Here is a 26,644-nt window from a genome sequence, read left to right as displayed (position 1 = left end):
CAGCACTGCACACCTTGGCCCTGATGTAAAAATTCTCCAGGTGTCTCTGACGTGATTCCTTCAGGGCCTTTTTTACACGTGCCATGTGACTATGCAAGAGCCAAGAAATGGCAATCACACCTGATGCCCACTGCTGCTGCCTGAAATGGATGTAGGCTTTTCTGTCCGTATAGCGCCTCCATGTTGCTTGGATCCTTGTGGCAGCCATTTCAGTACCATGTTGCCCTTTGTATCTCTGGCCAGGTTGATTTAAGATCCTTTTCACAGTTGTCCGGTTCTTTATCACCGACAGAAGGTCATCTCTGGTTGGCCTCTGGTTAAGTTCAAAGTCCGATATGAGCTCCATCAATTTCTTACCCTTTATTATAGCCAATGGTACAGCGTAGTCCTTGAGTAGTTTCTCAACATGTTCCAAGAAAGAAAGAATACTTCCCCAGGATAAACAACAGTGCTGCTTGAATGCCAGGAAATCTGGAGCCTTATGATCTATAGTGCCATTGTAAATAGTTATATCATAATCCAAAAACGTATTCTGTAAAGGCTGAGGTGGCATCATATGTGGGCTCTGTGGAAAGAGAGCACAGCCACAGATTAAAAGTAATTGCAGCTACTTATAAATGAGTGGTCAAGACATACTACCATTTTATCATTTACTACACAACTGTGGGAAATTATGGATCCAGAAATGTATTCCTCATATTGATTTAACATATACATGTCATAAGCTCAAAGGCGGGCCCATATATACTTTAAAACTCATTACCAGAAAAGTACCTTAGGGGTTACTCAAGACTATTAACATTTTTATAGAAATATATTAGTTGCTCATGGGAACTATGCTTGATCTTATCATATATAAAATAAAGCCCTACAGTAACTCTGATATGGTCAGCTGATCCCACAATCTGTATGATTTACCAGACGACAGCCTTCCAGCATTGTTATCTCATTCATAAGATGTCCACCAATCCTGAGAGAATGGATAACATCCTCTCCTACACGCTTACCAGGGGCAGCACTCTCATCTCCCAAAACTACTTTTAGCAAGACTCACCACTTCTGAATCCTACCAGAACTCTTGTCTCCACTGGAGACTTCAGCCAGGTCACCAGTTTTAGCTTTTGCTACAACTTTACTTATTTCAAGGGACTTTTTTGCAGGATTATTTTTACTGATATTATCTCATTAATTTTCCAGCCTTATTCACCACGCTTGCTTTATTTTTCCTTTTCATTTCTCATCTGAGCCATGGCATCGATCAGCACGCGAATGATACAAAAGTCTTAAAAGGCCAAGCAAAACTCCAAGCCCGGATTGGTAAACAACACTGTAATTCAGGTGCATGTAAAGGGAAGGAAATGTCCCTTATGCATAGATGCCAAGAACAACCATCAAGCCTCAAGTAATAACTGAAATCAGTCACGCAGGCTCAGACTCTCCTAGAGCTGCATGTGAGACATTCTGTTTGCCTATATGAACAATGCAAGAATTATAGGAGAAACACTTTAGCAAACTGGCACTAGAGGAAATCATTCTATTTACTTCCTTGGCTTTGGCCTGATTCAGTGGTCCCGGATCATGTCTTAAACAATCTTTGATTAAGACAGTAATGAAAACCTACATGATAAAATCTTGTTGTCACCAATGCTTAAATACCTTTGGAAGAGGGGAAGCACAATTTATCAACTCCAGTCCTTGAGCTGGTTGTGTCCATAATTGCTTTGATTTCTTAGCTGAAGCCATGGAGCTGCTGGATGGAGGTGGAGCAATGCTACCTTTGTCTGAGCAATACGAGTCATCGGGACCCCTCTGTGAGTCTGGAAAGATGTCTGTACCAGCAAAGTCCACCTTGCTACCAATCCCTCCTGTACCAATAGAGTAATGCAATGTATGGTTTTATTACTAAAAAGAAACACCATACAATCAAAATAAAGTGCAATTTCACAGGTAGAAATTGGCCCAGAAGCTATCTTACTTTATTTTGATGTCCAAATAGGTTGCTATTTCCAAAAGATGTAATCCAAATATTAAGTTTTGACCAAACCAGTAATACTTTGGGAGGAAAGTACTAATGATATAACTTTGTCATCAAATACTAATAAAAGCCTAACAGACTGAAGGACAATCACAGATTTGCTATCACAGATGCTGGTATCAGGTTACAGAAAACCGTAGAAATTTTTAATATACATTTTCTAAAGCTAGTGTACCAGCCAACAGTTTTTCCACTTTCCATAATATATTAAAGCACCTAATCAGTGTAGACTATATCACTCCTGAAATGTTTGTCACTTTTATTGCATGTGATTCCATGCCACTGCCACGATAACTCACAGCCCTTGGTTTCATTTTTTGGTCACGTCCATCCATCATGAAGCCTTTCAAATCCAAAGCAACTGCTGTTGGCTCACTGGTGGACTTGATCATTCCTGCCGTAGGGACCTCAGCCTTTCTATATGGACTTATGCAGCAAGAGAACACTAGTTTTGTGTAGATTCTGTATTCCACAGTTCAGGTCTGGTGTATTTTGGTCGCACTCCTCCTCTGAGTAACTCTCTGATTTTCCTCTAGTTGAGATAGCCAGACACACAGCTCCTTCCAGTGTCTTGGCAAAATCCATTCCCAATCAGATAGCATAAGTCAAGGTTGAATCATGGGCTTTACTCACCACTGAGAACTGAGGGCCAGATTTCAATGGTATTTAGGCATCTACAAATGCAGATAAGCGTCTAGTAGGATTTTCAGGAGTGTCCTAGTACCGAACTCCTGTTGAAAACTTGGAACTCCAGCCTCAAGAGTGCATCTGAATATAAACTCTGTTGGCTTTGGGGGAGCCTGGAGTAGGGCACAACAGTTGTGCCCCATGATTCCCCAACTGGCAAGCTCTTTTCCAATACATCCACACATCAGATAAGCAGCCTGGATTTGGCCCCTAATCAAAATCTATGGGAGCTGGGGAGCCTGGATGTTTTTGAAAATCCCGGTAAATGCCTATCTGCATTGTTAGATGCCTAAATACCTTTAAAACCTGGCCCTGAGTTCACTGCCTCAGCAGCTCTCTTAAGAGAAAACAAGAGCCTGGGGAATAGAAGGGAAAGTTCAAAATTTAACTGATTAGCATTATCAACCCTTTATCCTTACCTACAGCTGGCTTCTTGTGCTGTTTGCGAAATTCATGGAGAGGAGCTGCTTTGAGTACAACAGGAGGTGACTCAAGTGTAATCTTTGCTGCTGGTGGGATTAGCCTTCGCTCAATTAGATTCAGAATACCTAGAAAATGAAAAACCCTGCTGAACAATGTATATTTAATTTCTTGTTTTATAAAGTTACATGGAGCATCTCAGGTTACCTAAAGAAAAATGTTTCACCCTCTTTAAAGGCCTTGTAGCTATTCTTTCCCCAATCATCAAAGACAAGATGTTGTCAATTAGTAATTGTAAAGAAAGAAATTAGATGAAGATTAAGACAAGCCTTTTTGTTTGCTTTAATGAATTCTTCCTCAAGCCAATTGGAACTAGAGGAGCAGTGGTGATCTTTATATGACAAATTCAAGGAAGGCAAACTTTGCCTATAAATAGTGACATACAAATGAAATTTATACTGTACTGGGGCAGTATTATAAACAGGAATTATACGTTTGTGAAATGGCAGGTTTGAGGTACACGTAGTAGAACTACTGAAAAGAAAGACTTGTAAATTACACTGAAATTGCAGCTATGGAATTATTACAAACGATTTGATCCATTTTCTAAATAATCCAAATGCAGCTCCAGTTACAGTCCTGGGGCAACTTCAGGCCCTTTTATTTTGAAGAAACAGGCATTCATAGTGGCCACTTATTTTGATCTTGGTGCAACCACACAGAAAGTCTTCACAGATTTTTCTTTCCAGCAACAACAAAACTCTGTTTAAGAAGTGGATCGCTGGCTTACAGAAAGCATGTGCTTAATAAACCAACGAAGTCCCTTAAATAAACTCCGTTGGTTCTGTGGGAGTCTAGCATAGGGTACAACAGTTGTGCCTCAAGGTTCTCCAACTGGCAAGCTCTTTTCCCATATATCCATTCACGGGATAAGCAGCCAGGATTTGGCCCTTACCCTTTATTGATGATAATAATGCTTTTCAGTTCTCTTATCAAAGACTCTCAATGCACATTACAAACATTAAATAATGAAGTCTCACAATATTCCTGTGCAGCAAATATTATTATGCCAGTCTGTAAAATGGAGAAGAGTAGAGACGCTAAGTGGCTTGCACAAGGCAGACAAGGTCTTGACTCCCAGCAAACAACACTGCCTTCTTAGAGCTCAGTATTTCATCTTGTTGGCTTAAAAATGATAGGAGTAGGCATCTATGACTGACCTTTCCTTGCATCTCTTTCTAATATAGGTAAGGGAGCATCCATCTGATGAGAGGCAGGCAAAGTCGAGAGGTTACCAACTGTAGGGCCTTTCACTATCTTCTGAGTGCATACCTAAAAACCGACAGAATGATCCTTTAGCAAACAATATTCCTGGTTTTGCAAAGAACTCAGTTTTCTACTTGCATAAAGCTAAATAATAAATACAATTTCTGCTATGAACAGTTTCATTAAGGTTTAATAATGTAACAGTACGGGCACTGATTTTACTGCTTATGAACATGCTGCACTATTGTCTACTGTCATTAGTGTATGTAATTTAAAATAAAGTTAATTAAATCCAATCAATGTCTTGCAATTTCTGCTACACAAAGTCAGTGTACTAGTTAATAAAGGAACTGCAAGGACTTTGCTCAATTTTAATGACTATATCATAAACATAGTATCTCTTGACAGAGCAGGCTTTGAATACAGGAAACATGTACACATGCCATGTACTGGAAAGGAAAGGAAGCAGGAGATAGTAGTTGGAAATATGTAAATAGATCCAAAGCAAATTCACTGCACAGAATATTACTGGACTTACGGTATACATAACTATTTGTAATCAGTGAACATTAACTACTATAGGATGATGGAGTCTGAAGGTACCTTAAAGATAAAGCCTGCATCTTCTAAGTGCCGGTGTGAAGGCACCATGTTCACACACACATAATCCTCACATGGCAGTGACATTATAGCTATTATGATTAGTATCCCATATATGGAGCATTGCACAGGGGAAAGAACACATTTTATAATCTTACACGACTATATACACACACACACATACTCAACATCATCACTAAACATTTTGCCTCCCTCTTAAGGTATCATACACATTTTCCATTTTGCACTGGTAAGGATACATCTTGCTACACACTATGGGCCAGATATTGCCATTCTGTGTGCACAATCCCACCTGAAGCAAATGAGTGTTCAGAGAGGGGATCAAATGAGCCTCTGATATTATGTGTGCAACTGTAGGCATGCACTTACTTTGTGCTTTTAAACATCACAAATATGCTGATTTGTGACCATAAAACAGAGGCTTGCCTATTTCTGCACATGCAAAATTGAACATGCAAACTCAGAGGCCGAGGTTATAACTGGCACTCACATGGAGAAAGACAATATGAGTTGGTCTGATATCTGATCACAGATTTGACAATTATTATTTTCAGGACTAAATTATCACATCTTTGGTCACAAGTCAAGAAAAATGTCAGAGCAAATGATGAAAGAGGGAAGGAGAAAAAGAAAGTGCTTTCTAATCTGTTTTAATTTGACATTGCTTCATACCACTGTTCTAAAAATCTGCTGTAATGTTTCAGAATAGAAGATTCAATTTCTAATTATTGGTGAGTTCTATCGATATAAATATAGAAATATCTCCATATGAATGGCTATGCTGAAAGGGTGATATAAAGTGATTTAAAAAAACCTCTTAAATGCACTACATGTTCTGAGATGTTATTGCAGGTGGATTGGGAGGAATCTATCAAGGAGACAGGAAGATAGTACTGATCATAAAGCCTGAATAATAATGTATGTTGTAGAATCCACTACCTGAAACCCCATGGGTTGTGTTCCCTTCTATACATTACATATCTGAAAACTGCAGTTTATGAGCTTCTTAGGGACAACAATTTAATTAAGTTTGTGAAAAACTTCCCCTTCTTTTGTGAACTCCAGTTTATCCAAATAAATTCCATGTTGCCTGTTCCATTTGGATAAATGGGGCTCTGCTTTATAACTATAGAAACAAAGCTCCAGATCCTCAGCTAGTTTAAATCATGATAGCTCAATTGACTTCAATGGGGCCATGACAATTTACACCAATTGGGGATCTGGCCAAAAGACAGTAAAACCACATCAGCAGAAAATGGCACTGCCTGATTGATTCTAGGGCCAGTAAGGCACAGGTAAATCTAGGGAGTCAAGAAAGATCCAGTTTAAATACTATTCTCAACCATCTTGGAGAAGTAAAAGGCAAGCCTGACAGTTCTGAGGCATACAGCACAGTTTATCCAGATTTCCAGAAAGCCTTTGATAAAGTACCCCTGCCAGGTTGCTTCTGAAATCAGAAGTATCTGGGATCCGAGTTAAAATGCAACAATAGATAAAGCCGAGAAAAGTGAAAGCAGAGTTTTGTCAGCAATAACAGGCCGCTCTGAGACTTTACCCATTTGTGACAAATGGCTTAGATGAAGGTTCCAGATACAAACCTGTTAAATTTACCAATGACACAACATAGGAAGGAGAAGAAAATGCTAATCTCAGAGCTGCTCTGCTCAGCAGGCAAAGGACAAATGAAATGAGAAACTTGGTCAATCTATTAGTCTAGTGGATGCACAATATGCTGCTATGAAAGAGAAAAGTCTCCCTCCCTCCCTTTCCAGTAGGCAGGGGCTCAGTGCCTACTAGAACTCCCTCTGGAGCTGATTTTAGAAGCAGTAAGGACGGATTCATCCAACCTTCCTCATGTGTAGAGAGCAGAGTTGTAAGATATGGAGCTTTTGTGAAGGACAGAAGTAAAGGGGGCCAAATCCAAAACAAGAGCATTCAGGGACACATTTTCAGCCCAGTGAATGTTCAACTAACCAAGCTGCACGTAGAAATGGCTATTTGAAGGAGAAGAACATTTGTTTCTCACCCAATTCATTTCACACATAAAACTGGAGGAGAGTGCTGAAAATCTGTTCTTCAGAGTCAATTATTCTACTGTTTGCAAGGTCATTATCCTGTCCTCCTTAAAACTAACTACTACCGTGAAGCCTCCGGTAAACTGCTCACTGATAATGCAAAAAGAAAAGGAGTACTTGTGGCACCTTAGAGACTAACCAATTTATTTGAGCATAAGCTTTCGTGAGCTACAGCTCACTTCATCGGATGCATAGTGTGGAAAGTGTAGAAGATCTTTTTATATACACACAAAGCATGAAAAAATACCTCCTCCCACCCCACTCTCCTGCTGGTAATAGCTTATCTAAAGTGATCACTTTCCTTACAATGTGTATGATAATCAAGTTGGGCCATTTCCAGCACAAATCCAGGTTTTCTCATCCCCCCCCACACACACACACAAACCCACTCTCCTGCTGGTAATAGGTAAACCTACTGACCGCTATTCCTACCTACATGCCTCCAGCTTTCACCCTGACCACACCACACGATCCATCGTCTACAGCCAAGCTCTGCGATACAACCGCATTTGCTCCAACCCCTCAGACAGAGACAAACACCTACAAGATCTCTATCAAGCATTCTTACAACTACAATACCCACCTGCGGAAGTGAAGGAACAGATTGACAGAGCCAGAAGAGTTCCCAGAAGTCACCTACTACAGGACAGGCCTAACAAAGAAAAGAACAGAACGCCACTAGCCGTCACCTTCAGCCCCCAACTAAAACCCCTCCAACGCATTATTAAGGATCTACAACCTATCCTGAAGGATGACCCAACACTCTCACAAATCTTGGGAGAAAGGCCAGTCCTTGCCTACAGACAGCCCCCCAACCTGAAGCAAATACTCACCAACAACCACATACCACACAACAGAACCACTAGCCCAGGAACCTATCCTTGCAACAAAGCCCGTTGCCAACTGTGCCCACATATCTATTCAGGGGACACCATCACAGGGCCTAATAACATCAGCCACACTATCAGAGGCTCGTTCACCTGCACATCCACCAATGTGATATATGCCATCATGTGCCAGCAATGCCCCTCTGCCATGTACATTGGTCAAACTGGACAGTCTCTACGTAAAAGAATAAATGGACACAAATCAGATGTCAAGAATTATAACATTCATAAACCAGTCGGAGAACATTTCAATCTCTCTGGTCACGCAATTACAGACATGAAGGTCGCTATCTTACAACAAAAAAACTTCAAATCCAGACTCCAGCGAGAAACTGCTGAATTGGAATTCATTTGCAAATTGGATACTATTAATTTAGGCTTAAATAGAGACTGGGAGTGGCTAAGTCATTATGCAAGGTAGCCTATGTCCCCTTGTTTTTTCCTACCCCCCGCCCCCAGACGTTCTGGTTAAACTTGGATTTATGCTGGAAATGGCCCACCTTGATTATCATACACATTGTAAGGAGAGTGGTCACTTTAGATAAGCTATTACCAGCAGGAGAGTGGGTTTGTGTGTATGTGGGGGGTGGGGGGGTGAGAAAACCTGGATTTGTGCTGGAAATGGCCCACCTTGATTATCATACACATTGTAAGGAGAGTGATCACTTTAGATAAGCTATTACCAGCAGAAGAGTGGGGTGGGAGGAGGTATTTTTTCATGCTTTGTGTGTATATAAAAAGATCTTCTACACTTTCCACAGTATGCATCCGATGAAGTGAGCTGTAGCTCACGAAAGCTTATGCTCAAATAAATTGGTTAGTCTCTAAGGTGCCACAAGTACTCCTTTTCTTTTTGCGAATACAGACTAACACGGTTGTTACTCTGAAACCTGTCACTGATAATGGTTAGACAAGTGACCAGAAAAGACTTCCAATGTTTTATCATAGGCAAGGCAGATAGCCCACTTATTATTCAGGTTGATCAACATTTTCTATTACATAACATTTTTTTCAGTTGCTTATAACTTTGCCAGACTTTCACCATTTGGGCTGAAATTTTCCATGCATAGTGAGTGCCTGCTTCAGGTTGAACTTTTCTGGAAAATTTCTGCCAAAATGATTCAGCCATTTCTTAGGACAAGGCTATGGAAAAATACACGGTTTTGCCCATGCTGAAAAAATTCCCTTTTCTTTGAAAAGCTCTAGTGCTCCTATATTTCTGAGAAGGGACTTGACATTTATCAGGAAGCTGATCTTTGTTTCAGTGCCCTTTTGCTATCCCTGTGAAAATCTACCAAAATTTGGCCAAGTTATAAGCCTTGAAAAAAATCACAGTTTACATATGCTCAAAAGAGATTTCTTAGATGTCAGCAGCGACATTCTCCAAAGATTCCATCCACACTGGGCATGCTGCAGTCAGGGGCTAAGCAGGAGTTTCCCTGCAATGGCAGCTCTGGGCTGCTATGGGCTGTGTCAGATCTGGATGGAAGCAGGGAGCCTGTCTCTCTCCAGTGTTGCCAATGACTTTCCTGCTGGGCCCAGGCAGCATGGAGGAGGAAGCTATCCGATTTGAACGCAGAGGGGACAAGAGCCAGACTTGCAAAGGGAGTTAGGGGAGTAGATTAGGACAAGGAGCTGGGTGGTCAGGGGGGCGAAGACAGGACTGAAGGGTGTCAAGCAGAGAGGGACAGTGGGACTAGGAGTTCAAGTGCAGAGCTAGATCGACTGGCTGGGCAAGGAGACTGGGAATGGGAGATGAGGGGAGACTGGGACATTCAACCAGGGAGGTAAATGCATGGGTTGGGGCCATGTGGGGTGGAGGGAGACTGACATTGTTTGAGGAGATGAGGCTGAAGGAAGATTGGGGCTGGTTGAGCAAGGAGACTGGGGACAAAGAGCTGGGAGACTAGAGAGGAACTGGGAATGGATGCACAAGGAGCCTGGAAGTGGGGGAGACCGGGCCAGGGATTCCAGAGGGGTGAGATTAGCATTTGCTGGACAAAGAGTTTGGGACTGAGATGAGAAGCCTGAAGAGTAGAGACTGGGACTGGCTAGGTGAGGAGAACGGGACTGGGACTAGGAGGAAGATGTGGGGAAGGGATAAGAATGGGACAGGTTGGAGGGTCAGGGTAAGAAGGGGGTCAAGTTTGGGGGAAAACAGGCAGAAGAGTCTGTGCCCACTAGAGAACACGGCCCTCCAGAGCTGGAAAGAAACCTCAGAGTCCTGAGTCTCACCATTCCTCTGATGTCAGCAAAGGCCTGTGAAATCCACTGGCTAAGTGTCCCAACATCCCACCCCACTCCATCACGGTGCTGGTCCACACAGACTATGATAATGTACTACTGCCATCAAGACTCCATTACCTCAAGTGGCAGAGATCTGTGTGGTGGAATTAAAGGTTCCGAACCTGCTGCTGAACCATGTGGGTGTCAATATGATGCCACATGACAGAGTTTCTGATTTTTCAGTTTGCTTTTTTAAAAGCTTAGGAAATTACACACACATACAAAATTGCATTAAAAGAACATTATTCAGATAGTACAGTCAAGCCCTCAAAAGTTACGAAATGCCAGAATTAAGGTTGCCTGGACAACCTGTAAAGTGGGGATAATGATACTTATGTCCTTTGTAAAGCACTTTTGGCTCTACTGCCGAATAGTGTTATAAGAGCTAAGTGTTAATAATAATTATTATTATGTGTATGGCACTTCGTACAATGAGGCCCTGGCCTTGATTTGGGCACTATTGTAACACAAAGTAACAACAAAATTAATCAATGTTATAAAAAAGGATAGGCCATTTTTGAAGATCTGTTCATATTTCTAACTGGGAAATGGAGAGAGATTGAAATATGCAATTTATAATTTCTCCACCCTAATTCATACAATAGCATTGCCGATGGCAGACACCAAGAAGGCTGAATTGCACGCATGCTTCATTACAGTAAAGATTTTTTAGGGCAGTAACAGATGCACATTTTTGGTTGCGGCTATTATGAAACATTACACTCTAAGGGAACGAGAGGCATGAATCTTTACGTCATTATATTCCAAGAGTAGAACAATGAGAAATGTGGCAAAGATTAACTTTACACCAGCCAGGATTATAAATGGGTTGATATTGAGCAAAAAAGGTACACACCTATGCTCCCCACTCCCTATACTTAAATCTTGCCAACAGTGAGTGGTTTTGTTTCCCTGCACGTGGGGACACAATAAAGTATATACTAAAAGAATGGGATTTAATTAAAAAGCAGCTCGCTTTTCAGACCATTGCAATTTTGTGCTGTATCTGTAAAGCAGCATTGATTTTACTGCTGGCCAGATTTACCCTCAGTTTAAATCCTAGTAGATTTTTCATGATAGGCAGTAGTGTGCACCATGTGTGTGTCAATAAATGTATGGAATAAGCTACAAAGGAAAGCAATTGAAGCAGAGACTATGAGTTCAAGAGAAGCCTAGATTTGTTTCTGGAGAAGGAGGAAATTGAGGAGTAAGGCAAGGAAGCAGGTAGGTGGAATTAAATTTCTGTAAAGTAAAAGGCAGGTGTCAACTAACAGGGCAGATGTAACTCTGTATTTTGAACAGTAGGGTGATTTATGCTCCCATTTACATTGTGCAACGCCACTGCAATGAAGTTGTTATATCCGGACAACCTGAGCTGAACTGACCCAGAATTCTTAATCAGGAAAATTCTATCCAGCCCCGCACACCTCCTCTTTTTTACTAACCCTCTTGCTTTTCCATCACAGCCTCTCTTCACCACAAAGACATTTCTGCTTATAGAACTGAGTTATGCTCTTTGCTTCAAATGCTCTCCCCTGTAATTAATTCCATGTGACTTCAATCGGGCTGCCCAGAAGCAAGTGAAGGCAGAACGTGCAAGTGTATTTTAAGGCATTAGTTATTTTCCTTTAACTGACTTTTGGCCTGTTTAAAAAATAAACATACAATTAATTAATAGAAAGATAATCCATACCGAAGAAAGTGTCCATGTGCAATTTACTATTGCCATCATTCATTGTTTATATTATTATTCAGTGCTGTATGATTTCATGCTTCAAACAAGCTTTCAATGGAGTTTCTCCAGAGTTAAAAAGTGACTGTACTAATTCACTGTGTCATCTAGTCACCCACAATCAGTATTATTTATTATTTGTATGGCAGTAGCATCCAAAATGTGTTAGACGTGCACATAAAAGGGGGCCCCCCCTAAGAGCTTGGCTTGTTTATTAAACTGGTCTTGGGAAAAGAGGCATTCTATAGAACAATTAGCCCCTCAACATACACAGGCTTAACAGGATAAAGAAGGAACATATACAGAAATGGTCAGAATTGTGCGTTTTAATTACATTTGGAGGGCTAAATAATGTCTCCCATGATGTAGGTGCATGAGAGGGAAAGAAGGCACAGCGACTTCCAGTGCTGGGGAATGCAAATAGAAGTAGATGGCTGGCTGATGCTTCTAGAGAGGATATTCCTGGGCAAGGGCACCATGTGTCCTGCAAACCTCTATGGTTGGACTCGGGGAAGGGAGGTCTGTAAAAGCCTTGGTTACACCTGTTCTACAGGCGAGTAAGTGACACTCCTTCCCATGCTCCCCCAAGTCCCATGGAGTACTTTCAATGGTATAATGTGCCTTATTCTTCACTACCTTGCACGTTGTAAATGACTTCTCAAAACTCTTTGTGCATGTTTTACACCCTGGTTGCACAGGTCTAAATGACCAGGCAGCAAAGAATCAGGCCTAATAACTTTTGGTAGTTCACTTCCTCTGTCCACAACACAACTCAGGCTTAGAAGAGCTATAATTGAGCCCTAAACTGTTTAAAAGAGTTGATTAGAATTTAAGAGATGTTCCTCCAGGAGTAATATCTTCTAGTAAAGCATGTTACAAACATTATGATTCAGCAAGTATATTTTTATGGAGTCAGCAGACAGTGTGCTTGCTTGTGATGAGTGCTTTTAAAGTACTTTTCAAAGGCTAGCAGCGAGCACTTCATTTGTAGTGCAGGCTAAGATTTGCTCTGTATAATATGCCTGGAGTGTGTCGCAAAAGTACTTTTTCATCTCAAGCACTTCTGAGTATAATTAACCATGAGAAAAACATGAGAAAAACAATTCTATTTGCCTTTTAAAAGTGTGTTTCTCTTGTGGATACAGCTGTCTCACTCTATATGGTATTTATTCTTTGCTTCATTTTAAATGGAATACTTGTTTTAATGCAGCAAGAATTTTCCCATCACTATTTCCTTTGTTAAAAAAACAGCCATATTTAGTGAGAGAGAGAGAGAGAGACACACGTCTCTGTAGTGACTTGATAGTTAAGGCTGCATTGAAATCTGCACTTGAAGCACACCTAAAATCTGTCTGTTTCACAGTGTAATGATTAGGAGTCAAATTATCTACTGGTGTAAATCTACTGACTTTTACGGAGGAATGCAAGTAGAGACTTTGATTGTGAATTTTGCCTCCACACTTGACACAATGGGCCTGACTCTCCACTCTGTTGCACCAGTTTTACACTAGTGGAGTGAAGAATCAGGTCCAGTAATTCTTCAAAGGACAATTTAATTTTCCATGTAATTTTTTTTTCGGAAAAAAAAAAAAGTTATTAACCCCACCCCATCCTGTAACTTCCTCATTACAAATTAACAGCAATCACTAACACCACAGATCACCCATTCACACACATTTGCCTAAACATTACTGAAAAACATACTTTGCAGCCACCATTTGCAATCTGACACCAGACCTCATATACATATGTACACCTATTCTAAGGCACATAGGATGTAATTTATGAAACCACAGAAATTCTATATTAATAATCAAAACACATGAATATACATGGTTGGTGATCAAAGGGACCTGCTGGCTGTTCAGGAGGAGGCTGGAGGATATGTGGGCTGTGAATGATGGAATGAAGTTAATTCAAACTGTGAAAAACTCATGATAGGGTGCTGAGTGAAGTAACTACCTATTTCCTCAGATTTTTTTTGTACGGTTTGCACTGTTAGGATGTACAGTCTTAATAACTTAGCCTCTAGGCTCACAAGTTTTTCTGTGTGGATATGTATGTGCTAAGCAATGGAGCTAGAGGGGTAGCACTGGAGAATAGAAGGTGAAGCTGCAGTGTTCCATCAGCCTCCAGGATTTAAAAAAAAAAAAAGCCATTATGACAAACAAGCCAAATAATCTTCATATTTTTAAAAATTGTTTTCAAATGACCTCATTCTTCCCCTCTATTCACCATGAAGTGGCATGTGGAATCCAAACTCGCACTGAATTCAGTAGAGCCATTGTAATGTGATAAGTGCTCAAAAAAGTACGATTGTCTTTGTAAAAACGTCAGAAATGAATGATTTTTTAAGGGGTTTGTCTGCTGAAATTCTGAGTTTTCAGGGTTTGAAAATTATCTCAAAAATTCAAGTTTGCCCTTCTTATTCCAATGTACACACTCTAGTATAGATTGTGGGTGATGATAAACAGGAGCTTTTATGTATACAGGGTGATATAAACTCTGTTTTACGTGGACAGCCCAACACAACCTTAAATATGGAACTGCCAGGGCTTCTTCATAATAATATAGCAAATCTATTCTGAATTTCCTTTGGGTCCTCTAAAGAGATAGCTCTGAACTCCCTTTACTTGAAAAATCAGCACTGTTCCTTTAAACTATTATCAAAGAAACGATAGCTGATGGCTTACTACTAGCTTTCCCAAAATCTACCTCTGTCAAAATTCTGCCATAGCAGGTGTGAAAGAGAATAGATGCAGAACTTCAGTGAATACCACATCTGTTTTTTGAAAAAGAGAACAGAAGCAGCACAGAAGGAAGTAAGAGAGATAATTGCTGGCTTGAACTACAATACATTTTACTTGTGGGCAAAGGGCCAGCTTACACCAAGCAGAATATGCAGGCCCATCTTATTGGAATTCAGGGGTGGGCCTCCATTCATGTCCGGAGACAGCTGTAAACCAGCAGCCCATAGCATCGCAATCAGGCACTGAGTTTTCTCAAGGAATGCTGATATGTACAGAAGCAGCTTCGGTGGCTCCGACTGCACCCTGCCTAGCAAAATGACAGTCAATCTCTGATTCCAGATGACAAGAACTGGATAAAAACTTAAAACAAATGGTGACCTTTCAAAAGATTAATTTGTTTACCAACAAAATGTTCTCTGTTTGTCATCTGAGATGGGGGTGACCTTCACATTCCCATTTCTAGGTTGAAAGGATGCTGACTGTAGTCATCTGTTAAGTTAACTCCATCTCACCAATTATTCTCTTTTTTATTTTTAGAGGCAACAATTCATGTGCTTCTTAGTATGGTTTACAAATCCAACAAGCTCATTTGGAATTACTGTCGTGTAAAATCAATTTGTTTAAATCTAATTCTGCTACCGATGCCAAATTATGTTTTGACTGTAATTGTTGTCATATGCATGGGCTTAAAATACAACTGGGTTTTGAGGTCTTTTGTTCATTTCTTTCTTCTGCTTGTCCTTCTAATAATTTGAAATTAACAGAATTGCCACACTTAGCATTACTTTATAATTATGGAAATATATATGCTTTTAGTGAGAGAGTATAAGATTAGCATCAACACACACACACACACACACGGAAAAGAGTGAATAATGAAACGGTGATGGATACTGCTGCAATTGGAGGAAGTTAGTGAAAAACAATGAATATGATGTGACTTATAAAAAAGAGAAATCAAAGTATTAAATTATACCTCATGAATAAATTAAAAGGTTCTAAGTTTACATTACATTATATATTTATTTAGATGGAAACTGGGACAAAAGTGCCAGTATAATTCTATAGCAGCACAGCGATCCTAGGAAAACCCAAAGTATAGTTGTGAATCTCTTTTAGGTCACAGCAGTTAGTCAGAGTTATTTTTGCGGCAATTCAGATCAGCATTTTGTTTTGCTAGATTCTCCATGGGAAGTGTCTATTTTTAATGGTTATCGCCTCATCATTTTTCGTTTGTTGCCCAGAATGTACTCGGCAAATAATGTGATGCCCAAAATACCTCTTTTGTTTTAAATGGGACTCTATTCTTTACTTGGTTTTAGATATGTATGGAATGTTATGATAGAGGAAGAGTGCTAACGCTGATCAGACAAATAGAAGTTGAGGAAACATAATGACAAAACTATGGTGAGGCAGTAGCTGCTCCACAGGTAAAGCTTGCACTCGGCTTTCATCATAAAAATCCAAGATCAGCTACTGACTTGGAAAGTTGCCACATTCACTCTTCTTTCAAAGAACAATGGTTCCAGGGTTTGAAGAAAATCTGTCAAACTGTTTTTAAGTTACAGGTCACGACAAAAAATTATATCCTGATTTGAAATTGATTTGTCGAATAACTTTTGTCTCCTTTTACCTCAAAACCAGTTTGTTAATAGCACTTCAAACCTTCCAGATGGTTAACTTTCCTTGCATACTCAGATGCTGGCTATCTTTGAAGAATATAGGTTACAATTAAGCAAAATTTTTTTCTGTGGATACTTTTGGTCCAAATTCAGCTCCCAATTATTTTAATAGTTCTTTTGCCATCAACCTCAGTGGGAGCAAGTTCAGGAACTATGTGTGTACAGGCATGTTGCCCTTTATTGACTGGTTACATCTTAGAGAGAATAAGGGTTTTTCTAATCGAGTTCTTTCTGTAGCTGAAGTGGTAGAGAGACCTTTATTTTTAAAATTAGAGGATCATGGTTTCAGTCCCAGCTCCATAATTATGTATCTTAATTTAATTATGGAGCAGCAGTCGTAACTTGTTTCACTATAATTGACACTTACGGATAACATTGCAACCACAGTCCCACTCTAGGGGTATGGGTATTCTGTGATAAGAAATCCATGGCACAATCTCAGAGCCTGGGTCAGCTGACTTGGGCTCGCGGGGCTTGAACCAGCCTGATCCAAACACCTACACTGCAATGTTATAGCTTTGCAAGCCCAAGTCAGCTGAACCTGGGCCAGCCATAGCCATGCCACAGGTCTTTTATTGCAGTGCAGACATACCCTCTGAGGCCTATTTTGAAAAAAATCCATGAAAATCCTCATGCTTTCAAATTGTTGGCGTTCGGTTTCAATAGCAGCTGAAACATCTTCTAAAAAATTTATAAAAACAAAGTACGTCCTGAGATTTAAAAAAAAAAAAAAAAAACTTTTAAAAGGCTACTGGTTAAGTAGTGCTATTGAAGAATTATAGAAGTTGAAGATGGAAAATATCTGTTTCGTTATTCCACCTCCCTGCCATATTTTTATATATAAAACCATACGCTACCTACAGTTTCTTAGCAATTGTTAGTATGTATCAAATAGCTTCCTTAATTTAGACTAAAATTTGTAATTTAAGTCAACATTAAGAAGTTTTCACTGATCAGTACGTGTTTCAGTGAAAGTGGTAAAACACATGACTCTCTGCAGCAGAATAATATTCCTCTGTTTTTGAGTGGTTTTAAAATGCCATTAGCCATGATGTTTTTTTCTAATTAACTCTATATCACAGGGTTAGACAAATCACCTCTTAGTCTGGGCAACGGCGTTCAAAAATCATTTTTTATAAGTGTCAGCCCACAACTGTGCCATTCACAGATGCTGTTTATGTTGTTTAAAACCAAACACCCTAGAATGCTGCGTATGGCACAGGGCTTGCTGCATAATGCTTCTATTACATAAATTAAATTGTAAAAGAGTGTTTCGGATTAGATCACTGGGCATGTGCTTCCCTGTGAATTGAAATTATGAGAGTAACTGATCTTTGGAATAAGTCTGTGCATATTAAATATAAAAGCAACACTGGTGGAAAATACCTTGTTAATGCTTATTAATATATTTAAAAAGAAGGACAGTAGTGGAGGTGCAGAAATTTGTCAGTCAAACTTTAGTCTCACACAGTTGTGCCACTTCTTTTCAAAATGTCCATTTTCATCCAATAAGAGGGTAGGTTTTAGCGTGGCAGTAGCCAGGTGCTTGTACCCAGCTGGTCAAAGCGGTTTTACTTTATTTTTTTTTTCTTCCTGTCTATAGAGATGGAGTAAACAGCCTCTGGGTCTAACACAACTTCCACTGAAGAATCTTTCTATTATCCTCAATGGGAGCTGAATCAAGCCCATTGAAAATGAAATCTCAGAGCCTCTGCAGCTCAGCATACACAGAACTATCTTGGATAAACAGAACACTTCAAAAACGGAACGAAAGTTTTTGATAATGTATGTTGCTCGAGTTACACAAATTAGATGGGAGGAATTAGTTACTTTGAAACCATGCTCTGAGAAAACAAAGACCTAGGTAGTCATCTTGAGCCCTATCCAAATTGTTTAACAGAGCTCAAAGTCTAATGTGTCTAATATGTAATACAAATTCTGTGTATAGTCAATACATCTGTTTTCACAAGCCTCTCCTCTTCAACAGAGGCAATGACATTGTAGCTGATGATACCTTTTCTCTCTCTCCCTCTTCCCCAATAGATGTTTCCTCTGAAGAAAGCAAGCTTGTCAAATATAGCCCGACTGAGCAAGGAATAGAGAATTTTGTTCTACAAGGATGATATAAACCTAATTGTTTTGTATTTGGTGTCCAAACATAACAACACAGTATGTAGAGGAGCTGAAAGATTATTTAGAATAATGGCCATATTACAAAAACTCAATCTCACATAAGGAGAAGTAAACAATATTGAAGAGAATTCTAGTCTTCCAAAACATTCCAAAGAATCCATTTTAAATATTTCAAAGACACTATCATCCTAGTATGGAGGTGATGTCATTTATAAAACTAAGTGTATCTGAGGTGGCATTTTGCATCCCACAGGTAATGTATTCTTGACATGTATTCTTGTCATGTATGATCACATGTATTCTTGAAGAATACATGTATTATTGACATATATGAAGTGTGATCTTGCTATCTTTTTTCTTTCTTAGTAACAAAGTTATGAAATACAGTAGGCATTTGATTTGTTGATGTTTGAAAGGTCATCAGCTAAACAGAAGTGTTTTGAATGGGTACTCTATGTACTATAATTTTACAGCTCTGAATTATAACTACAGTAGAACCTCAGAGTTACGAATTGACCAGTCAACCACACACCTCATTTGGAATTGGAAGTACACAATCAGGCAGCAGCAGGGACCAAAACCAAAAAAAAAAAGGGGGGGGGGGGGACGACGACAGGGAGAGAAGATTTGATAGCAATTTATGTGAAGAAAACTATAATATTACTCTAAGAATTTTTCTAAAACATACAAGTCTATATAATTAGTTTGTTGTATTTCTGGGTTTCTCTCTTTATTGCAAACTTCATCAAGATATGGATGTTTAAGATTCTTTGATTCCCTAGTTTAAATAAGAGAGCCGCTCTTTGTTAGTTCCCTGACACTTATCTCTGGAATTACAGTATTTTATTGTTAGGGTTACTTTTGAAAAAATGTCAGTGAAGAATATAACACCAAAATGTCAAGGGCTGTATGTGTATTTTTCATATTTTTTTTAAAAACTCATTGTTTATATTATGCTCTCAGAAGCTTGAAAATAGAGTTTATTCCTTCAAAGTTCCTTAACAACAAAGGAACTGATCCAAAATCCACTAAAACCAGAGCCTTCCCATTTCCTTCAATGCACTTTGGAGCAGGCCCAAAATCCCATCAGCCCCAAACTTGCAAAGGATTGTATGCATGTTTAACTTTATTCACAGACTTTAACAGGACTACTCACTACTCACAGTGTGTAAAGATAAGCACATGCTTAAGTCTTCGCAGGATCAAGGCCTTTAAACACAGTGCCGCTGTAGTACTGTATTTGACAGCATTGTTGTTCTGTTAAAATGATCTTAGTAATACTTACGAAGTATCCAAACAAAAAAAAAAAGAGAGAGAGAGAGAGAGAGAGAAAGGCGAGATATACTTATGTAAAACGTTATAATATGAAAGCCTAAACTAAAAATAAAGGTCAAAAATGATAAAAAGGGCACTGAAACAAATTACTTACAGGAGCTGATTTTCTCTTATTAATAAGTGGCAAGCTGATTCCATAGTTCTGTTTTAAAAGAACTCTATTACTGGTGTCGCCTGGATCATACATGATTTTCACTTTCATTGCAAGCTTGTGCTGAAACAAAGACATAAAAAATACTATGCATATTCTCAAAATATATTTACTACATAAACTAAAATGTTTAAAAACAAGAGTGATTGAATAATGAAAAACATTGCTCATGAATAAATTCATCAATAAATGGGGAGAAAATTTCAAATAATTTGATTAATGTTATTCAACAATCCACTGAACTGGACAAATAATGAAAAAATGTTTTTGTGATTAGATTACTTGATAATTAATACAGAAGACGTCAAAATAACTATTCACAGATATCATTCCACCAAACTCTGTTGGATCTACTTATTTAACATGTCCTGAAAGTTCTAGAGCTACACCTCATACATTAGTTAAATTTCAGGAAAACTATACATTAGGTTTGATCCATTTGAGTGATGTAGGTTGCATGTAGTTTCTATCATTGAATCTACAAATGAACATCTACTCTATTTTGCCAAAAGAAAGCATTCCTAATTTTAAAAAATTAAAAATTCCAGTGAGGAGGATGGGACTAAAAATCCAGCCTAGGATTTACTTGTCACCATCCAAGTGAAAGATTTAGCCAATGAACTCTGTATGTACTACGGCTAAACAGGCAAGGTATGCTCTCACTCTGTTAAGTTGGACACTTTTCTCTCAGGGTCACCAAAGGTAAACTCCAAACTAGGTTTGCAAGCACCATAAGGGATTCTAGCTACATCTTTACACGATAAATCTATACTCGGATTTAGTAAAAGGTATGCAAGAGACACAGCAAACATCTCATTCTAAGATCAGTTACAGGCATAAGGAACACTTGAGTTTCTGTAGCTGAACAGAAAATATATTGAAATAAATTACCATATAGAAAGCAAAGAAACTTAGAGGCAAGGATTAAAATACAGCTTGAAACTCAAAATTGGTTCAATTCTCCCCACCCTCTCCTCCCTCTCTAGGAGTCTTCCTGTTAATTTCGGTGGGTGCAGGATCAGTCTTGAATGAACAGGTACTTGAGAGTAAGTAAATAAATTCAGTTCAGGACAGAAAATAAGCCAGGATTTTTGGCCACAAGGATCTATTTTCTCCTTGATGTGTGTGCTTATTCTCTTGATGGGTGTGTCAATTTTTGAAAAACAAAATAAATCTACATATAAGTTTTAAAATACCTTCAAAATGATCTCTTAAACTAATAGAAGATTGCAATTTGTTTTATTTATTGAAGAACTAAACATGTTTGAATTTATCTGACCTTTGTATCCTCTTCTTTTGAAAGTAATTACAAGCAAACATATCAAATGTGATTGTCAAACTTTGGTTTACAGAAACAAAAGTTATTATCTACACAAATTGCTCTTTTACCTAGATGGCTGCATAGAGGCAGAAAGTTCATTTTTCACCTCAACAATGATTTTGTGGTACAGTATTTATTTTATTACCACACCACACCACTATACAACAAGCACTGCTTGTGCTATTAAACAAGGGTTGGAAAGAAATTTGCAATGGTTCTTTCTGAAGACCTTTTCAATTAAAAACAAGAGACAACTCACAATGTAAACTCCCCAGCCACAGGCTGACAGTAAACTGATAAATCTCCCAGTGGCAAATTCCACTCAGGATAATGAGAAATGAAATGCTTAAGAAAGAAAGCTGACAAAAGCTACTTTCTAAATGTAAATGTACTGTTGGGAACAATCTTACATTTTCAGGGAGATAGACTGGATGATCTAATAGGTCTATTTCTCTGTAACTTCTATCATCTGTATCTCCAGCTTCTATTATCACAATGCACAACAAGAAGTGGATGTGATGCACAGGGCAACTGGCATGTTACATACGTACAACAAGCAAATAATCTAGTGGTAATCCCTGCAAATGTACTGTACAGGACTTATTCCAGTTTTAGTTAGAAAAATCATGGGTGATGTGTGCCACAGTCACTTTTAAACTGGCCAGAGAAATGGAAGATGCTCAAAGAGTGCCTTTGGGGTAATTGGGACACAACAGGAGCCAAGGGAAGGAGCCAATAGGGAAAAGATGGGGCATCCCACCTGGTGTCACTGGCTCTGGTCAGGATAACTGGGAAGTACCACGTAGGCCCCACCACTAACAGATAAATGAAAAGGGACAACCCAGAGCAGTGCAGATGTGTCTACCTATGCCATCAGGCGGTGGATCAGCTGCTAAAGGACTCCATACTACTGGAGGTTCTGTGTATTTCTCCCTTCTACATACGGGTTCACTATCCACAGAACTGTATAGTTTGTATGTTACAATCAAGTCTCATTCTACTTCAGTATAAATGTCATTTCATACTGGATGAAATTCAGCCCATATAGAGGGCCAACCAATCCTGTCCACCACATAAGGCTTATTTTTGAGGATTTAAGTGGTGCATGGCCCACTGTCCAGGGGTGAACTCTACCCTGTAAACTGACTATACCATATTAGTCTTTGAAACAAAAAGTATATTCGTCTACTTTAAACCAATTCTTATCCCTAACAATCAACAGCTTGCACCTAGTTGACAGTATTATAGAGTCTATTTTCTTCATTTACCTTTGTAACTCCCATTCATACTAATGAGAGAACAGGGAACCCACATTACGTCTTTAGGATGCCACAAGTAAAACAGTTTTTGAAAAGAAAAACAAATGGATCAGTTCAGGTCTTTCCAACCCAGCAGATTCTCTAAATAAGTTTGAACTACCCAGCTATAGAGACACTGAGGTCTTCACTACCATTGCTGTGCAGGGAATTTAAGAGACAATCCCAATTAATCCTAGTGGAAGATGTATGTGTAAGTCTCTCAGGCTTCCCTGGAAGAACAAACCCAATTAAAACAAGCAAGAATGATAATCCTGATTTTCCATATTATCTGGGCTAGCACAATCTCATCCTGCTGTTGCTATGATTCAGAAATACTGTACCTGCATGTAAATAATAATTTCAAGAGTATACTAGCACATCTGTGGCCAGACTATCTGGCATATGGCAAGAATTCTAACAATCTGTATATGAAATATAGTCTATGTTAATTTGATTGTAATCTTGTTTTCTGCTAACTACTGCAAACACAACTTACGCTCCATATCTACCATCATGCAGCGGGCTACTGACCACAAACCACAGAGATAATGCTATATGAACTATTTTTTTCTCTCTGAATCTAAAATATATGTTTGAAACTTGATTTCTCTAACCAACAGGTTAAATAAACTAAGCCTGTAGATGCTTAAGTACCCTTAACAACTGATAACTGTTCACCTTACACTGTTTTTAATGTGGAAAAACAGTTTATAGTTGCAACTGGGGATTACCTAGTTTAAAAGACAGAAAGTGGGGAATTATAGGTGGTAATTTCCCAGCTGGATTTCACAACTATTTAATAATAAAAGCTTTTATGTTAGCATGCCATGCATGTAGAACAGCTGGCAAAACAGCACTGTTTGTCATTTACTTCATAATGGGAAATTAGGGCTATCTTGTGTGTCCGTGGATATGCATTTTTAAGCAGATGTCACAGATATCAGAAATGAAAGGACAATGGGGCTCCAAACCCCCTCAAGGGAAAGTCATGGTATGGTGTAGTGTGTGTCCTGCTCTAAATTAAGTTCACCCGTGCATGTAACAGTTGAAAGACCACGGATTATACTCCGATTATACACTAGTTGGCCTTTGATAATTTTTCATGACACATGTGTCTTTATACAGCAGAGTGCTTGAACATTTTCTAGGAAACTGTATTTTGTTTCCAAAAGATTCTAAAAACCATTTTCTGCATCAGCACTTTTTTTCCATTCCAGATTGCATGGTCTTGTTGGTGTTCTGTTCAACAGAACCCCAGAGACGTGTAAAGTTTACATTCTTTTTAAAGTATAAATGATGGGATTTTAGTGCACAGAGACATATTAAAGTAACGTTAAGGTTGCATCTCAAAACAGAAAGAAACCAGGAGAATTAAAGAGCAGTTGTAATCTGAACAATCCCTCTTCAAACAGGGAGTCATAGAGTTCCACATTCATTGTTTCTTTAAGATTTCTAGATCAAATTTCCTCAATTTACAGTAACAAGGGAAATTTTAGTCTTAATTTATAAATTGATTTTCTGCAGAGGGATCCAGCAGTATGAAATCTGGGCTGCTGATCCTTGGTTCATTCCTGCAAGTAGCCTTGTTCCCTACCTTGTTGTTAGGGTTCTGGCATCCAACAGAGTTCCTCCTACCAACAGCCCTCTCTCAGCCCATTTGATGCTTCTCTAATTTAAAAAACTAATTCAAAATAGCCTGAGAACTCTGGATTATACCAGATAACTAGGGGATAGCCTAAAGGATACTATTCAGCCAATGGTCTCAATGCTGACTAGAGCTTATCAAAAAACTTTTTTAAAATTTGTGAAAATTTCAGAGATACTTCATTCTGATAGAAATTTTATTTTTCGAATTTGGCACTGAATTTTTTAAATTTCTTTTTTTTCAAAATAATTTTTTTTAAATTACCACTGTCTGACTAAACTGACCAATCAAAATTGACAACTCAGAATAAAACAAAAATTTTAATCAAAATTTTTCAAAAAAACATAACTTCTGAAAAAAAATAAAAATTTCTGCTTGTAAAAAACAGCCAAATATCATATTTTCATTGGGAGAGCTGACTTTTCTGCAAAGGTAATCACCATGAATATGCATAGAAGAGTTCCCAGGGCTTGTGGCATCTCTTAAGTAAAAAAGAGGCACCATTTTAGGCCCCAATCCTCCAAACACTTATACATATGCTTAACATTAGTGCCATTGATTTCAACTTTCAGCAGTAAAGGTAAGCACATGCCTATAGGACTGAAGCCTTACAGCCAGGGGTGAAAGTAAGTCGAGTGACTTACTGGTACGCTGGGGCCAGCTCTGGCCCCGAAAGGGATGGGGCCTAGGGTGGAAGGGGTGGGGTTGAGGGGGTCAGAGCCAGCCCCAGCCCACCCTGTAATGTAAGTGCCCCCCCCCCCCCCCCCCCCCGCACCACCACCTGGGTAGCAGCAGCAGCAGCCCAGGGCTCTGGGGACTATTTAAAGGGCCCGGGGCTCTCCTCTTCTACCGTCCTGGCCCTTTAAATAGCCGCCGGAGCCCTAGAGAAGCGGCGGGGCTCCAGCTGCCTCTGCCGCCCTGGTCCTTTAAATAGCCGCTGGAGCCCCACCGCTTTCCCAGGTAGAGGCAGGGGAGCCGCGGGCCCTTTAAATAGCCCCCGGAACCCTGGGGAAGTGGCAGGGCTGCAGTGGCTATTTAAAGGACCGGGGCTGCAGAGGCAGCTGGAGCCCCCGCTACCCCAGCGCTCTGGGAGCTATTTAAAGGGCCCACAACTCCCCTGCTTCTACCACCCGGTCCTTTAAATAGCTGCCGGAGCCCTGGGGAAGCGGCGGGGCTCCAGCAGCTATTTAAAGGACCGGGGCAGCATAGGCAGCTGGAGCCCCGGCCCTTTAAATAGCCCCAGAAGCCCCGCCCCTACCCTAGGGCTCTAGGGGCTATTTAAAGGGCCCAGGGCTCCCCTGCTTCTACCGCCCCAGCCCTTTAAATAGCCCCCGGAGCCCTTCAGCCGCTACCCCAGGGCTCCAGCAGCGGGGTTCTGGAGGCAATTTAAACAGCCTGGGGCTCCAGCCACCGCTGGTACCAGGGCGTACCGGCTTACTTTCACCTCTGCTTACAGCAGAACAAGCAGCTAACTTGTTCCAGGATTCCCTAACAATCTCTTTGATAGGTTTCAGAGTAGCAGCCGTGTTAGTCTGTATTCGCAAAAAGAAAAGGAGGACTTGTGGCACCTTAGAGACTAACCAATTTATTTGAGCATAAACTTTCATGAATGCATCCGATGAAGTGAGCTGTAGCTCACGAAAGCTTATGCTCAAATAAATTGGTTAGTCTCTAAGGTGCCACAATCTCTTTGATGTCATTGTGAAAAGGAAAAAAGGCGGCAGGCTTTTTCTTGGCCTTGAACAGCCTCTTTTTAAAGGATTCCCTGAGAGTTTTGAAGTCCTCTATGGCCAAGATCTTACCTTGCTCTGAAGACAGGAAAAGGGCCCCCCATCTCTGAGGAGCGCTCATTCTTCTGAGAATTTTCTAAAACCCTGAGCCACCAAATGGCCATGCTGGCCTAAAGTGACTCTGTGTGGCGTTTGGAACAGGAGGGCTAAGAGAATTTAAATTACAGGAGTATTTGCTAAGCAATTTCATATATTTAACACACTCAGACCCAGGGCATTCTTGGTAAGCTTTTTGACCCTTACAGTAAGTCTACAATATTTACTTTGGGTCTATTTGTCAAAGTAGTAATAAGTTATTTCAGACCTGCGAACCTGGAGAAATACGTGCTGCTGATCTGCCACACGGCTGGGTAATCAGAGGTTTAACAGGCACCCGTGGAAAAATAAACTGCTTCTGAGCAGCACCAATAGGAAGCCTCCTGGTTTAGAAAGAAACAGAAATAATAAAAGTTACAAGACTTGCTCTTGTTTTACCTATACATCTTGTACTGCCTCCATCTGGTTGGCTACTGTAGTTTTACTAAAATTCA

General features: G+C 39.7%; 1 protein-coding gene across 2 annotated transcripts in view; it reads right to left on the bottom strand.

The window, feature by feature from the left end:
• IQCH (IQ motif containing H) overlaps positions 1-26,644 on the bottom strand; it is a 111,175-nt gene that overhangs the window by 80,280 nt on the left and 4,251 nt on the right. For both annotated transcript variants that reach the window (XM_043523290.1, XM_037911740.2), the window contains exons 4-9: positions 26,419-26,533; positions 20,004-20,123; positions 4,363-4,474; positions 3,142-3,270; positions 1,657-1,865; positions 14-565 (exon numbers count right to left, since the gene is read on the bottom strand). In XM_043523290.1, the coding sequence (XP_043379225.1) occupies positions 14-565; positions 1,657-1,865; positions 3,142-3,270; positions 4,363-4,474; positions 20,004-20,123; positions 26,419-26,533 (1,237 nt within the window). The remainder of the gene's footprint in view (positions 1-13; positions 566-1,656; positions 1,866-3,141; positions 3,271-4,362; positions 4,475-20,003; positions 20,124-26,418; positions 26,534-26,644) is intronic.

The sequence above is a fragment of the Chelonia mydas genome, chromosome 10 (genome assembly GCF_015237465.2).
Source record: "Chelonia mydas isolate rCheMyd1 chromosome 10, rCheMyd1.pri.v2, whole genome shotgun sequence".
Lineage (NCBI taxonomy): Eukaryota > Metazoa > Chordata > Testudines > Cheloniidae > Chelonia > Chelonia mydas.
The sequence above is the reverse complement of the archived record's forward strand: the minus strand, read 5'-3'. Positions and strand labels throughout refer to the sequence as shown.